The 17543-nt window shown below is 38.0% G+C and overlaps 1 protein-coding gene across 1 annotated transcript in view; it reads left to right on the forward strand.

Moving 5' to 3' along the window:
• Positions 1-10559: 10559 nt before the first annotated feature.
• The window catches only part of NDUFS4 (NADH:ubiquinone oxidoreductase subunit S4), a 112634-nt gene continuing 105650 nt past the window's right edge, over positions 10560-17543 (forward strand). The window contains exon 1 of the mRNA XM_019464331.2: positions 10560-10692. Coding sequence (XP_019319876.1) covers positions 10595-10692 — 98 coding nt within the window. The 5' untranslated portion in view covers positions 10560-10594. The remainder of the gene's footprint in view (positions 10693-17543) is intronic.

Consider the following 17543-nt stretch of genomic DNA (forward strand, 5'->3'; position numbering starts at 1 on the left):
GGCAAGGGAGTTGTGAGTGTAAGCAAGAAAATGGACATGATAAGTGGCCAGGGAATTTAATCTGAATAAGGTGGGGAGAGCCTTCATCAAGGAAGTGAAGACCAGAGAAATGGTGGCGGAATCAGTGGATGGGCAGGTCTTATGGAATCAAAGGATGGTTGGAGTATCTAGTCTCCCTCTACCTCATTATTTGCTCATCATAGAGATCTTGACTTTATGATCTGAGTCTTCACATGTGTACTGAGGTAGCAAGATGATAGAAGTAAGTAAAGAGAAGGGGGAGGAAAGGAAGTACAACTGCTCTCTCTGTTTAAAGGAAATGTCCCAGAAGTTGTCACATGATCCTTTTTTCTTACATTTAATTGGCCAGAACTTGTTACATGGCTATTTTAGCAATGCAAAGGCTGAAAAATAAGGTCTTTTTTTCTAGAGACCAGTAAATAATGGGTTTCTAGTATTAAGAACAAAGGGGAGAAAATAGATTAGATTAGGCAATTGTTGTATTTCTTTGCTCCTAAAATGCACATTTTCCCACATTTTGCCTCTCTGAAATCAGTATATATAATACAGTTGGTAATGTGTCATGGTTTAATGGCTCCATTTTTCTGTAGTTAACAGTATAGAAAATAATGATGTATTTTACAGCTGATAACATCACATATTGGAAGAAAGATGGTGGTATTTTGCCAAGATAGACAATACTGCATGGGAAGAATAGATATGCTTTGGGTAAGAGAAAAGGAAGGAATACAATTAGTTTGGTTTTCTTTACATGTTAAGTTTGAGAATGACCTATAAACAGTTGAAAATTTAGGATTGGAACTCCAGACTGTGATGGGGCATGTGATCATATGTATGTGGGAAAATGAGTTCTTAGGAATTTTGATTGTCTGTACCCTTTGTTTTTCAAAAATAATTTCAAGTGGCAGTTCTTCACTCTAGGTAGAAATTATTTCGTTTGTTGCCAAAGCCTCAGCAGTCCTGCCAGATGTCATGATAATTTTCTAAGAAGATAAGGTATTAATTCAAGGTTTTCAATTAAATTAGCAGTGAAAAATAAGATGTGATTTAAAATATTAGTTTGTAGCCAATAAGTGATAGTGGAATTTTTTTCATGTCTGTAGCGATTGCATGTGAAACCTCTGATAGAAATGTCTGGTTTTAATTTATTTTCTTCTGGATGCTTTATTGAAGACCCATGTGCAAGGGGAAAAAATTAAAACCAGACAACTTCAGATCCACTGTAAATTTCACATGCCATCAGAAAGTCTAAACTAAATGTTTCTTTTGGCCACCATGCTTGAAATTCAAGCAAAAAGTAAAATCAGTTCACATTTTAATACTTCTATATGAAATAATAAAATGGTATTTAGACCTAGACATCTATTAATCCTAGTGGTAGAATCTATAGATTGGGTGCAATTGAAAAAAACAATATATGCACACAGCAAATTATTTGTGTTTCATTTCAGGCCTCTATCCTGTATTTGAAATGTGAGAAATAAGGAAATGAAAGGGGTTATTAAACTCTTTTTTTAACGCAAGCCTAGTAAAAGGTAGATTTATGGTTTCAGGCCTCTTGCCAACAACATGGGCCTCAACCCCCAACATCCTACCACCATCTTCAGGAAATGGCATTTGATCAAAGATGAAATATTAGAAACCAGTAAGATTTGCGAGAGAACAATCACATTAAAAAAAATTTGTACAACCTTTGTCTAAGCAAAAATAGCAAAGAGAAAGTGTACGCCCCCATTTCCCACATTTTTACAGTTCCAGTTAGCTTCATTCATTTATTCATTCATTCATTCACTAACTCATTCATTCTATGCATTCTTTGGTGCCTATTATGTGTCAGGGCCTTGGCTAGGTGCTGGGAAAATTATCAGTAAAAACAGATATGATCCTTGTCCACATAAAACTTGCTTTACATTCTGGAGAAAGAGATAATTACACTGCATTAATACTGTAGCATGGGAGGGGTTGCCTGGGTGGCTTAGTCAGTTGAGCAACTGACTCTTGGTTTCAGCTCAGGTCACCATCTCACGGTTTGTGAGTTTGAGCCCCACATTGGGCATTCTCTCTCTCTCTCCCTCTCTCTCTCCCTCTTTCTCTCTCTGCCCCTCCTGCTCTCTCTCTCTCTCTCAAAATAAATAAATAAACAAATAAAAACCTAAAAAAAAAAAAACAAAAAAGACAGAAACATGGGAGGTACTCTGAAGGAGAAAGATATGGTGCTACGTGGGTTTACAAGAAAAGGAGTTGGAGTGGTCAGGGAAGTCAGAGAAGCATTCCTTGTGTAAGAGGATCAATAAAGATGTTTTCAGCTGCAAGATATCTAACAGATGAAAGTTTAAACAGTTAAAACACTTATTTCATACAACAAGAAGTAGGAGGTATTTTGATTAGGGGTGATTCAGAAGCTCCATAATGCCATTAAAACCCTAGGCTCTTTCCTCTTTCCCTCTCTCTGCTATTCCATTCTTTCTTGGTGAGTAGATTTTTATGCTTGTTCCCTAGGCATTATGTCCTCATACAATTGCATCCAAAGGCAGGAAAAGAGGTATTTCTCTTTGTGTGTCTCCTTTTTTCAGAAACTTTTTTTCCCACAAGGAATTTCAGATCCCCTTGGCCTTGGGCATGTCCATATGTTGCTTGAAAGAGCATGGGAAAGCAACTATCCTATATTATTTTAGTCTTTGTAGGAGGAGTCAGGCTCTGCCAGCAAGGAAGGGAAAAGTGGGATATGTCAATAAGATACCTACAGTTTCTACCACAGGGAGTGACTCTCTAGCTATGATCTGAACAAAGAGGATGACTAGAGAAAAGGTAAGGAAGAACACTCCAGTTGGCAACAATCTGCAAAAGGCTCTGGGGCAGGACAGAAAGACAGTGGTGAAGGTGGAGGACAAACCATGTGGAGCCTGTCAGATCAGGATAAAGGATTTTATTCTGAGGGAAATGGTAAGCCATTGGAAGGGATTCATATAGGAGACATGATCATGTGTTCATTTCCAAAGTGGAGTACAAATTGGAGGCCAGAATGATTATGGGAACCCAGTAGGGACCAGTGCAGATCTCCAGGTGAAAATAAGATAAAAAATTATACAGGTTACTGGGGCTCCTGGGTGACTCAGTTGGTTAAGCGTCCAACTTCAGCTCAGGTCATGATCTCATGGTTCCTGGGTCCAAGCCCCGTGTCAGGCTTTGTGATGGCAGCTCAGAGCCTGGAGCCTGCTTCAGATTCTATGTCTCCGTCTTTCTCTGCCCCTTCTCTGCTTGCACTCTGACTCTATCTCTCTCTCAAAAATAAACATTTTTTCTTTTTTATTTATTTATTTATTTATTAAAAAAAATTTTTTTTTAACATTTATTTATTTTTGAGACAGAGAGAGACAGAGCATGAACAGGGGAGGGTCAGAGAGAGAGGGAGACACAGAATCTGAAACGGGCTCCGGGCTCTGAGCTGTCAGCACAGAGCCCGACGCGGGGCTCGAACTCACAGACCGTGAGATCATGACCTGAGCCGAAGTCGGCCGCTTAACCGACTGAGCCACCCAGGCGCCCCAAAAATAAACATTTTTTAAAAATTGCACAGTTTACTAATTTTGTAAGTTAAGTACAAATTATTTCATTTGATCCATATTTATTGCATAATTAGAACAATTGTTCCTGGACACATTACTGTGAAAATAAAGTTTATGTTCATAGCTGGAGGGAGATTGTCCTTATTTACTGGGGGATTTTTCCACCTTATAATTCATATTTACCAAAGGAAGTTCATAAAATACTAAACTTACAAAAAAATGTTAAGGAGGAAAAATAAAGCAAGGAAGATATAGGGGCTAGTGTCAACATTTTAGATAAAGTAGTCAGGAAGGACCTGACTGAGAAAGTAACATGTGAGCAAAGACCTGAAGGAGGTGAGAGAGACAGACAGACAGACAGATGGGCAGATGTACGCATGGGCAAGAGACAGAGATGGAGACAGAGGAGTATTCCAGACACAGGGGAAAGCAAGCACAAAGGCCTTGAGATAGAAGTGTGCCTGGCATGCTGCAGGGATACCAAAGATGCCAGTGCGTCTAGAACGCAGTGAGTAAAGGGATGGACGGTAGGTCAGACGGCCCTTAGGGTGCCTATTGTACAGGGCTTTATATGTTATAATAATAAGATCTTGGGCTTTTACCACGAATGACACAGAAAGTCCCTCTACCGTTTTGAAGAAAGGCGTGGCCTGACTTTTGTTTCAATTGCTTTGATCGCTACCCGGAAGCTATTAGAAGCCTATTTCAAGAATCCATGCCACAGGTGATGGTGGCTCAGATCAGAGTGGCAATAGGAGAGGTAGGGAAAATGGTCACATTCTGAACACTTCTTTAAAAAGCTATTTATTGGGTTGCCTGGGTGGCTCAGTCAGTTAAGCATCCGACTTCAGCTCAGGTCATGATGTCATGGCTTATGGGTTGGAGCTGGGCTGACAGCTCAGAGCCTGGAACCTGCTTCAGATTCTGTGTCTCCCTCTCTCTCTGCCCTTCCCCTGCTCGCACTCTGTCTCTCTCTCTCTAAATAAATAAATAAATATCTGAACATAACTTTTAAAAAAGCTTCTTTATTTAAATATTTATTTATTTTTGAGAGAGAGCTTAGTGGGGGAGGGACAGAGGGAGAGGGAGACAGAGAATCCCAAGCAGGCTCCCCGCTGCCAGCACAAAGCCCAACACAGGGCTCAAACCCATGAATGGTGAAATCAAGAGTTGGATGTTTACTTCTCATAATAAAATTCTCTTCAGAAAAAAAAAAAAGAGTTGGATGCTTAACTGACTGAGCCACCCAGGTGCCCCAAGTTTGTTTGTTTGTTTGTTTGTTTAAAAGCTTATTTATTTATTTAGAGAGAGAGAGAGAGCACAAGCAGGTGAGGGCAGAGAGAAGGAGAGACAGAACCCAAGCAGGCTCCACTCCACCAGCACTGAGCCCGCCGTGGGGCTCGACGTCACAAACCATGAGATGATGACCTGAGCTGAGAGCAAGAGTTGGATGCTTAACTGACTGAGCCACCCAGGCTCCCCAGTTTGTTTATTTTTTAAAAAATAATCTCTATACCCATCATGGGGCTCGAACTCATGATACTGAGATCAAGAGTCACATGCTCTTCTCATGAGTTGAGTCCTGCATCAGGCTCTGTGCTGACAGCTCAGAGCCTGGAGCCTACTTCAGACTCTGTGCCTCCTCTCTCTGCCTCTCCCTTGCTCATGCTCTGTCTCTGTCTCTCTCTCAAAAATAAATAAACATTAAAAAAAATGTTTTTTAAAGGATCACATGCTCTTCCAACCAAGCCAGCCAGGCATCCCTGTACACATGTTAAAGATTGGAAGTGGAAGGTAAAAGAAAGAAGAATTGAGAAACACTCCAAGATGTAGCACAGGGCTGGCTCAGTCAGTGGAACACGTGACTCTTGATCTCAGGGTTGTGAGTTTAAGCCCCATGTTGGGTATAGAGCTTGCTTTACAACAAACAAACAAATAAATAAATAAATGGGATTGTGACTTAAAAAAAAAAAAAAAAAGACTTACTCCAAGCTTACCATATGATTCAGCAATTCCATTTCTGGGCATATATCTGAGGTAAACGAAATCAGTATCTTTGAGAGACATCTGCACCCTCAACTTCATTGAAGGATTATTTCCAACAGGCAACACATGGAAATAACCAAAGTGTCCAGTGACAAATGAATAGATAAAGAATACACACACACCCACACACCCACACACACACAATGGAATATTATCCAGACACTAAAAAATTGGATATCCTGCCATTTGTGACAAAATGGATGAAACTGAAGGACATTATGCTAAATTAAATGTCAGACAGAGAAAGACAAACGGTGTATTTTAACCTACATGTGGAATCTGAAAAACCGAACTCTTAGAAATAGAGAAGATAGGTGATTTCCAAGGTGAGGCGGGGGTGTTAGAGGTGGGGAAATGATGGGGGAGGGATGGGTAAAAGTAATCAAAGAGCATAAACTTCCAGTTATACTATAGATAAGTTCCAGGAATTTAATGTACAGCATGGTGACTATGGTTAAAATATTGCTGCATTATATCCTTGAAATTTGCTGAGAGTAGACCTCAAAAATTCTCTCCATACACACAAAGGTAACTATGCGACGTGCTGGATGTATTAACTAACCTTACTGTGATAACCATCTGCAATATATGCATATATCAAACCATCATGTTTTACACTTTGAACTTACCAAATATTATGCCAGGTAAATCTCAATAGAGCTGGAAGGAAAAAAATTACCCCAAGTTCTGGAATATTAGTAGTATGGAATCAATTTTTAGGAGCACCAGTTAAAGTCTCTCACAACTAGTGTTCCTTAGAATACCACTTGGGAAATGAGGTTAAAGATACTCAGTGAATTAAAAGCTATGCCAAACTACAGAGGAGTCAGATAAGGTTACATGGTGAGTACTAATTAGCAGTAGAATAAGTGTCTGAGATTGCTATTTTGTTTAATAATGATGAGCTGCTCAGGAGGATTTTGGTCACCAAGCATGAAATGCAAACAAAAAGTATTTTAAATACTTCTATTGAAATATTTAGACCTAGACTTTTTTTTTTTTTTTTTTTTTTTTTAGACCTAGACATTTTATTAAGCTTAGTGGTAGACTCTATAGTTTAGGTGAAATTGTAAGTAAGTAAGTAAATAAATAAATAAGTGCACATGGCATGTTAATTCTGTTCAGTTCTTAGGCCTATATATTATATGTGAGGTTAGCAAGGACTTCAGGTATGGGCAGTGGAGGGAATCCAACAGAAGATCAAGGAATCAGAGGTTCTACAGGAATGTATTGTTGGCAATGCTGATTTTGGATCAAAGGCTGTGTAGAAAGGAAAACAGATCAGTGAAGTCTTCCCTTGAGATTCCAAATTCACAGAAGGAAGAGACTAGAATAGCTGGTAGGTGGAGAAGTTGAGTTTTGGTCAATGGGACTAGGAGCAGGGCTACGGTAAGTTGCCCTGATGAACATTGGGACAGATCATAAGTTACTTCTTAAAAATGAAAACATGTTTATTAAAATTTAACCCTACATCAAAACCACCCGAGGGCTTAAAATTCCCTTTGAAATAGAGAACCCAGATACAGTATGGCCAAATTGATTTTTTGATAAAGGTACAAAAACAATTCAATGGAAGAAAGATAGTCTTTTTAATTTTTTTTAACGTTTTTTTAATTTATTTTTGGGACAGAGAGAGACAGAGCATGAACGGGGGAGGGGCAGAAAGAGAGGGAGACACAGAATCGGAAACAGGCTCCAGGCTCTGAGCCATCAGCCCAGAGCCCGACGCGGGGCTCGAACTCACGGACCACGAGATCGTGACCTGAGCTGAAGTCGGACGCTTAACCGACTGAGCCACCCAGGCGCCCCGAAAGATAGTCTTTTTAATGTAGAGTGCTGGAGCAATTGGATACCCACAGGTAAAAAAATTGAAACTTGACCTAAGCCTCACACCTTATTGACTAAGTATGCAACTCAAAAAAAAAGGCCATAGACTTAACCATAAAAGGTAAAACTAAAAAAACCTTTAGAAGAAAACATAGGAGAAAATGTTTAGGACATAGACTTGGTGAATAGTATGAGGACATGACACCAAAAGCAAAATTCATGAATTAAAAAATGACTAATCTGGACTTCACCAAAATTTAATACATTTACTGAGCAACAGACCCTGTTAAGAGGATGAAAAGACAAGCTACAGACAGGAGAAAATATTTGCAGACCACATATCTGATAAAAGACTCATATTTGGAATATATAAAGACCTCTTAAAATATAACAGGCAAAAACAAATAATGCAATTAGAAAATGAGCACAAGACATGAGGCATTTAACTGAATAGAATATACAGATGGCAAATAAGCACATGAAAAGATATTTGATATTATTAGCCATTAGGGGAGTGTAAAGTAAGGCCATGATGAGATATCATGACATACCTACTACTAATGTTAGCCGAGATAAAATAAGAAATAGTGAAATAGCAAATGCTAGTGAGGATAAACAGAAACTGGTTCTCATATATTGCTAGTAGGAATGTAAAATGGTATAACTGCTTTGAAAAATCATTAAGTAGTTTCCTAAAAAAACAAATATACATGTATCACATGACCCAGCATCGTGCTTTTGAACACTTATCCCAGAGAAGTGAAAATTTATGCCTACACCAAAAAATGAGTATTCATAGCAGTTTTATTTATTTTTAAAATGTCTATTGTTTTGAGGGAGAGAGCAAGTGTGCTCCTGCACAGGCATATGTGCATGAGCAGGGGAGGGGCCTAAAGAGAGGGAGAGAGAGAATCCTAAGCAGACTCCATGCTCAGCGTGGAGCCCAGTATGGGGCTTGATCTCACAACCATGAGATCATGACCTGAGCAAACCCCAAGAGTCTGATGTTTAACTGATTGCGCCACCCAGGTAACCTGCAGTTTTATTTTTAATAGCCCAAAACAGAAAACAACAAAAATTTTTACAATAGGTGAATGGTTAAACAGATAGGCATGCTCATACATTTATCTTACTGTATTTGCTTTTCTGGAGGGTCCTAATACACAAGGAATGTTACTCAGCAATAAAAAGAAATGGACTGTTCATATATGCATTAATTTGAATGGTTCTCAAGGGCATTATGCTGAGTGTAAGAAGCCAATCTCAAAAAGTCATATACTACATGAGTCAATTTATGGAACATACTTGAAATGTCAAATTATAGGAACGGAAACAGTACCGTTGAACTTTGAACAACATGGGTTTGAACTATGCAGGTCCACTTATATGTGAACTTTTTTTCAATAAGTACAGTACTGTAAATGAATTTTCTCTTCCTAATGATTTTATTTTTTCCTTTTAAAACAAACTATTTTTTTAAGTAAATTCTATGGCTAACATAGGGCTCAAACTCACAAGGAGTTCTTAATAATATTTTTTTCTCCAGCTTACTTTATTGTAACAATACAGTATAAACTATACAAAATATCTGTTAATTGTTTATGTCATTGGTAAGTCTTCTGATCAATAGTAGGCTATTAGTAGTTGAGCTTTGAGGAGTCAAAAATTGTATGTGGACTTTCAACTGTGCAGGTCCCCTGAGCCCCTGCATTGTTCAAAGGCCAACTGAACGGTGACCAAGAGTTGTAACTTGGGAGTTACTATAAAATGGTAGCACTCTGGAGATCTTTGTGGTTTTTGAAATAATTCTGAATCTTGATTGTGGTAGTGGTGTCATGAATTAACACATGTGATAGGATGATACAGGACTATCCCAACATTTTACATCAATGTCAGTCTCTTGGCTTTAGTATGTACTAGAGTTATGGAAGATACGATCCATGGGAGAAACTGGCTGAAAAATCTGTACTATTTTTGCAACTTCCTGTGAAATCTATAATTGTTTCAAAATAAAAACTTCAAAAGAAAATTCCCTCTGAGACATTTCTCCTTTGCCTTCCTTCATCTTTCTGTTCATTTCTCTTTTCCCTTGACATGGCTTTCTCTCCTTAGAGCTAGGTGTAAGGTGCTACAGTGTTGAATCTCTTTCTTTTCCTTCTTTCCTTATATATTTTCTTTTAATTCGTCATAATGCGGAACCAAGTTATCCCCCATCTTCCTGTTAATCCTCTTCTTTTAATAATTGTTATGTTTCCAAGGGCTTAATGTTAAAAGCAGGAATCTTAAAAAAAAATCTCTTTAAAAACAAAACCCCACAAACTAACCTTTTATTTTCAATAATTCAGTTAATCGTTTTTAAGGTCAGTAGCTTACAATACAAGGATGTTTCCAACACTTGTCTCAGAAGATAATTTTTGTTTTATATACATGAAGCATTAATAATATTCTTGGTGTGTACGTATTATGATCGCACAATCAGAATTTACTGGGAAGGCAGGGGATTTCAAATATTGTGTTCTATTAGTTTTTCATATGAACCTACACGTCAAAAAAATAATCCTTTTCCGGGCCATGTGTCCAAACTGGAAAATATGATCGTTACAACTAGACAACATCAAACTAAATACAGCCCTTTCCTGAGGGCTTGCATACTGAATCTGGCAACACTTTGGAAAAGTACTACTTTAGGTTCTCAAGAACCCAAAGAGCCCTCTGGCTCTTCCAGTGGGCTCAGCCCTAAATATGCTCAGCCCTTTGAAAAAATTATGAGTTGCAGGTGTTTAAAATTTCCATGTTTTTTGCGTTTCTGTGTGTGTATGTGTGTGTGGGGGGGGGGGGGGAGGGTTCTTTTCATTGAATAACCAGTAAACAACCAGTCCTAGCAAAAAACAAGGATTACAATTTGTGGATGTAGTATTTACACAATGCACTGCTGCATTTTCTTCCATTCATTTTCCTTCTAATCTCTTTCAATCAAACCTATTACCTCTATTCTGAACTCCAGCATTGAACAAAACGCCAAACAAAAATGAAATTAACAAAAGCCCACTTCATTACGATGTAGCCACAGAAGCTTGAGAACGAAGGAAGTTTGTCCCTTCCGGTGATCCGTTCTGGCGTTTGCCTGCAGCAAGATGGCGGCGGTCTCAATGTCAGTGGCGCTGAGGCAAATGTTGTGGGGGAAAAGGGCAGTGGCTGTAGCGGCCATTTCCGCTTCCAGGGTTCCTACCAGGTAACAGGATTGTCAGGCTTCTTCTTCAAGCTTCTGGGGTCTCTCCACTTTTGGGGAGGTCTCTGCTGGCTGGGTTCCGGAGAAGGCCTCTGGGAAAGCGTTCTCTGCTGACCCTTTCCTCCGGAGAGGGCGGTTGGATTTGGGACTAGCTGCTTTTCAGGGGCACTGGCCAGGCGAGTGGGGGTGTGAATGCGGGGATGAGGGGAGGAGGACCTCTGGTTTCTTGGAAACTTTGGGACTATTGCTGTGAGAGAGGGTCTGTGGGGTGGGGTTGTCTCCAGGGCTGCGAGCCGAGCCCTAGCCCCCAGAGAAGGGGAGGAGTCTCACTGGTTTTTCTCCCCACTTTACGCACCCCCTCCGTTTTTCACCTGTTTGTCCATCACTCCAGGCCTTGTTGGGGTTAAATCCTTCTTTCCCTTACATGGCTTTAAGTGGTATTAGTGGGTTTCTGAACAGAAAGATTGTTTAATTCATCAGCCTGCTTGGTTGGAATTCAATGTTAGTGAACATACCATTGCTAGTAATATTGGAAGGTAATTTTTAAAAGGCTGGTGGTAATGCCGGGAGGTTTCCTATCAAGAATTTTATTAAAGCTTCACAATAATTCAGAGATTGTTGCTGTTGTTTTGCTTTGAGCGTTTTTGTGATGGTGCTTTTTCTCCTGACTGCATTAATCCTCGATTTCCCTCTTAACGCGAATTTTCCTGACTGTGGTACTAACACAATAGCATGTAAACACGGTAGTGTGTTTATCTGCAAAGCATTATGTTTTATCGCTATTTCGCTACCTAGTATAAATCAGGGCATGTATTGAATGCCTTTTGCATGCTCTGGAGACTACACTGAGTGTTTAGAATAACACGGGAAGACTGCAGGGACAGATGGGGGTGGTTAAAAATTGAGGGTCTGGTCAAATACTAATTAATTTAGTGTTAAATATAAAGGGAATCCCGGGCGTTAGAACTAGAGTTAATTAGAAAGGATTTGTGAGGTAAATTTTATTAAGGTTTTAGTGTGTTGGGGGGGGGGGGGGGCGGAGAAGAATGTCCTGAATAGGGTCAGTGGCTTATGAAAAGCTTTGAAGGCAATAGTGGATACATACATAATATAGAATTGTTGAAAAATAACGATGCTAAGATTGGGGAAAGGTAAAAAAAAAAAAAAAAAAATTGTAGTGAAGTATTGTACATATGACGACTTGAAGAATGGGAAGTGTTTCTCTAAATAAAATACCCGACTGGTTGACTTAGGGCTGTAAGAGAGGTGATCCAAGTTAGTTATTGTTCTCCTAGACATTATGGAGAATAATTTTGCATTCCCAAGTAATAATGTATTCACAGTAGCCCTAGAACTCAAAACAGAGTTGAAGGGGCCACTGGTGCATGGCTAATTAAGACATGACTGTGTATCTAACTAAATTCTATATCTAAGTCAGCCATTTTGTCAGCAGTTATTGTAGTTGAAGTTAAGATACTGGATTTTAGAAACTGATGATACCTAGTACTACTTACGCAAATTTGAAGAGTTTCTGTTTGCAAATGTGTTAGAGATTTGAAAATAAAATATTAAATTATGTAAAGTGATCTTTGTTTCACACTTTAAAAAACGTAAGAGACCAAGAAAACAAATTTTAACCACAAGTCAAATGACACATTTATTTGCCTTTTAAAAATTTTATTTTTTAAGTAATCTCTACACCCAGTGTGGGGCTGGAACTCACAATCCTGAGACCAGGAGTCACATGCTCTGCTGACTGAGCTAGCCAGGTGCCCCCATTTATTTGCTTTCTGTAACACATTTTTTTGTCCAGAGAACTAGTGATGTTCATCTCCCCTTGAGGGAAATTTATGGCCCTTCTCTCTTACCTATTATTGGCTTTTCATCCTTAAGCATTGTCTTTCCATTATGTTTTGAAGGTAATGAGGATCTGAAAAGGTTGTGTGTGGAAAGAGTACCAATTAATAGGATAATCTAAATCGGTAATTCATTTTATTGTAATGCTTAGAAAACATTTGCAAATAATGTAACCTATCAGATCACTTGAATAAAATGAAGGGTAGAATCAGTAAGGCAGTTGGTAAGGAGGGAGTAGTGAACAAATACTGAAGAAAGTGTGAGTAGAAGGAAAGAAGCTGTTGCATTAACTTGTATGAAATTACAGTGTATTAGTACAAAACCAGAGTAAACCAAAAAAACCCAACAACATACACACAAGGAGAAAAATTGTTTAAACAGTGTAGATGATTCCGTTGATCCAGTTACAGAGCTCGTGTTCCAGAGTGAGTCTCAGTTTCCATGTGCTTCTCATTTCTCTGGACTGAATGAGAAGGGGGAAAAACCGGATAAATGGCCCACATTTATTCTTACTTTCCCTGACTTTCTGACAGAATTGTCCAGGGTGAGTTTAACTATTTAGGATTTTAATCTAAAAGCTAGATAAAATGGTGCTCTTTCAAAATAGCAATACTTCGGACTCCATGTTTGATACAGTGTTTTTTGTTCTGTTTTGTTTTTTTAACCTATTTGTGTATTGCCTAGCCCTGTTTCATCACTTTTCAATTTGAACTGAATCTTGTGTTTACCTCGAACACAGTTCCTTAGGGTCTGCATAGGGTGTTAATTAATTAATGACTGTGGTGAGGACTAAGTGTATAGACTTTTTTTTTTTTTTTTAAGTTTATTTATTTATTTTGAGAGTGAGAGCACGAGCTGGGGAGGGGCAGAGAGAGAGAGAACGAGAGAGAAAATCCTAAGCAGGCTCCACACTGTCAGCACAGAGCCCATCGCAGGGCTCAAACTCATGAACCATTAGATCATGCCCTGAGCCTGAGCCAAAATCAAGAGTCGGATGCTTAACCACCTGAGACACCCACCCAGGTGCCCCGTGTCTGGATCTTTTTTGTGAGCCTTATTTTGTGTTTCAATCTCTGGCTCTATTGTGTCACACTATTTCCTTTTTCAGCATTAGATAAGCCAGGAACCTTCAGTGAGTAAGATGTGCTAAAGTTGACAGTCCTAAGGTTGACAAGGGTTCTGTGTATATTACACCTTACTGGGAAACTGAGCCCAAATTTGAGAAACATTTAGGACATTTAAAGGCAGTTATTGGCTTCTACTTCAGATAAGATGGATAAATTCCTCTCTGAAAAGCAGCTACTTTTGCTGTCTTTGAAATATATCAAAGCCAAGTTTAGTGAGCTTGAAATATTTCTAAAATACCCTTTAATAGGTTTAATTCTTTTGCTTATTTTTCTCATTAAGAAATACCCATAATGGTTCATGAGGTTTCAGCAGTAGTAGAGATCTTTGTTGAGTTCTTAGGAGAATTAAATATTTTAATACTAATGAATATTAGAATAGTGTCTGGCACATAGTAAACTTTACCTAAATAAACACTACTTTATTATTGGTTTGAATAGCCTGAGTATTTTTCTTTTCATTAATCTTGGTGATAGATATTGTGGTAGATGGTAGTATTGTTGAAAATATTTGCTTCCATTTTCTGTGACAAGATTATACATTGCTGCTCCATTAGTCAAGTGATTTGTTTTGGCCAATGAAACGTTACTGGCAACAATATGCCATGTCAGGCAGAAGCTTTAAGAGCTGTCCCATGTTTTGCCATGTCCCTTTTCCCTTCGCCTATAGGATAGACATTTTAGGTGGGATTTTTTTCTTTTAGTCTAGATCCTGGAATGAAGATCACATGGAGCAAAGCTAGAAGCTGATTCTTACAGGTTATATAAAATATAAAGTGACTAAGAAATAAATCTTTGGGATGCCTGGGTGGCTCAGTCGGTTAAGCATCCAACTTCAGCTCAGGTCATGATCTCACAGTTCATGGGTTCAAGCCCTGCGTTGGGCTCTGTGCTGACAGCTCGGAGCCTGGAGGCTGCTTCCGATTCTGTGTCTCCCTCTCTCTCTGTCCCTCCCCCACTCATGCTCGCTCTCTCTCTCTCTCTCTCTCTCTCTCTCTCTGTCAATCTCTCTCTCTCTCTCTGTCAAAAATAAATAAATGTTAAAAAAATAAAAAGAAATCTTTGTTGTGAGTTACAAAAATGTTTGAATTTTTGGTTGCCTCAACATAACCTATATTGACCTTTTTTACACACACACACGCATGCATGCAAATGAGCAGGTTTTAGCACATGGACTAATGTATCCGTGAGGTCACAGGCTTTTGAAGGGCTGGAAAAAATTTTTATTTATTTTTGTATACTTGATGGCACCTAGTGTAATGGTTCACAAATAATAGTAAATGTTGATCACGTACGTGAGTAAATACGTATTTAGAGATGTGTGATTGTGAGGAAAAGCAGGAAGCCATAGGTGGTAATTCTGTTAATAGGCTCATCAGTGAAAGCCAAATACTAACCTACATAAGCGTGAATATAAAATATCTACTACATATATTCTTTTCTAATTACTTGCAGTGGTCTGAGATTAAAATATTGACCTGAAACTCTATTAACATCTGGATTGAAGTTGACTTATGAATAGATTTTTTTTGTACTCAGAAATTTCTTTGACAAGTGTCCTGACTCTTTTGTATTCAAATTTTATAAAGAGGTAGAAATGAATTTATTTGGGAAAGGGTGTTCATGGAACATGATAACTTTCTTGGCATAATAGTAACTAAATGTGATTATCAGACTTGCCTTCTGGAAGTTATTTTACAGGAAGTTTTTAAAAATTAATGATACATTGAGCTTAATGGAGAAAGAAGATGCAACTTGGTTCCTTTGTTAGACATGTTTGAAGAAGTTTCTGGGCATGGGTGAATATAGAACAAGACGATTTCACATGGAAAAGCTTCTAAAATATATCCCTTGGTTGTCTAAAGTTGAGAATCATTTTTATAGTATTTGTTCTGAGCACAAATTAATAATAGGTGACCTTTATTTCTCATTGTGTATTAGCCACTGTGTATTAGCCAGTGACTTTACCTGCATTATCTTACATATTTCTCACAGTGATCCTATGAACTTAGGTGTTATTTTTCTCATTTTTCAGATGAGGAAACATTTTAAAATTTACATTGCTAGGAAATAGTCTGGTTTAGCAGCCAAGGAACATGTTGACTTTAGTAATGAGAAGTATATGTCTGCTAAGAGTAAAACCTCAGTGTCTTCTCTGTTTTTCTTTTAGCAGGATGTCTTTATTTGAGAAACTATCTGATGCTCTTTACTTTCACTGTTCCTTTTTGTACAGTGACAGTCTCCAAATGAGGAATTTGTTTTCTTTTTTTTGTAATAAGGATTTTTCCCCCTAAGTTTGGTAATTATTTTTGCTGAGAAACTTTGTATATGTGACTTGATTATGATACTTTCTTACCCCCTTAAACAAAATGCAATAAATACATGTTTTAAACAAGGTAAATGGAATATATTTTTCTTTTTTTCTTACTCCAGTGATCATTAGGAAAAAGTTATTGTATTCTGATGCCTTTAAAAACTATCAAGTGTCTGCTATACTTTCTGAGTTCTTTGTCTGCTTTTTAATAGTGTTTTTGTGTCCTTCCTTGACTGGTCTGCCTCTCTTTAGCAGTTTCACTACCCTTTTTCATTTATCATGAGTTTGAATACCAACCAAGTAAACCTGTTAGGATTTGAGTAAAATAAAGTAGGCTTAATGAAGCTCTGATGATGGCTGAAATTTACTTTGTTGCGATTAAAACCTTAAGCTTTTTTAAGGTTAATAGATAATTACATATAATACATGAACTCCTATTATAACTTTTCTTTTTTAGTTTGCAGTGTCCAAAGACCCTGATGGAACTTTATTGTACCTGAATTTTGGAGTGGCCAGATTCTTGACAGTGACTTTCATCTAAATATTTTTATATTTTAGCAAACTATTCTAATTCTTTTGCCTTTTATGTAGTGGCATGAGAGCAGTTCAGAATTCCTGTTTCAAATTTTCTTTCTTTTGTCTTATTTTGATAGGTGAATACAACCTTAGGTTCTTTAGAACTAGTTAGTTGCTCAAATGTGACCTTTTTGCATTGACTTAATTTTTTTCCTTTATGGGATCATGCTCCAGTTTAGTGGTTTTTTAAACCCTTGCTGTACATCAGAATCACCTGTTGTGTGCATAAAAAATTCAGATGCCTTGGCCCCAATATGTATTAGTTCAGTAAGTTTAACTTGAGGCTTAACTCTGGTGATTCTGATGGGAAGCTAGGTCTGAAAATTACCGTTTGTGTGTTTTAAAATACTTTCCATGCTATATCATGAAAGATTTCAAAATGCATTTTTCCTTGGGGGTCGGGTGGAGATTTCCAGAAACAAACAAAAATTCTTCCATCTTTGCACATTTCCCTAATCTAAATTAAGCTTTATGCTTTTCACCCATGCACTGGATGGAAGCTTTTTCTTGGAGAAATTTTCCTTTGAGGGAGAGCAGGCATTTTGGTAATTTTGGAGAAAGCAGGCCATGTTACTCGCTCTCTAGAGACTCTTGTTCTTCCTTTTGGAAGAGCTCAGGTTTAATATAGCGCAGCTGTTGAACTCTGCCCTTCAAAGTTTTAAGAAGAAAGTGTTTTATCCTTTAAAATGGAAATGCCTTTTTTAGGGAGGTGGTCTTTGGCTGGATATAGTTCTCTAAGAAAGTTGCATGCTTTTCTAGACTTCTTTTGTTTCAGTGATTTCTTAGAATTGTTTCAGATGTTGAGGGCACGGTCTCAGAGTAAAAATCTGGCTGCTTTGTAATATGTTTTGCTGTATCCTTAACAAAGCTAGATGAAGAGTTTATTTCTTTGTGTTTTCTAGGACTCGAAAATATGTTCTTTCCTTTATTCAGCCACTCTATACATAAGTAAATGGTCCTTGAATAGGGTTTACTAGACAAAA

Source organism: Panthera pardus, unplaced genomic scaffold (genome assembly GCF_024362965.1).
Source record: "Panthera pardus isolate Hobbes unplaced genomic scaffold, ASM2436296v1 HiC_scaffold_2, whole genome shotgun sequence".
NCBI lineage: Eukaryota > Metazoa > Chordata > Mammalia > Carnivora > Felidae > Panthera > Panthera pardus.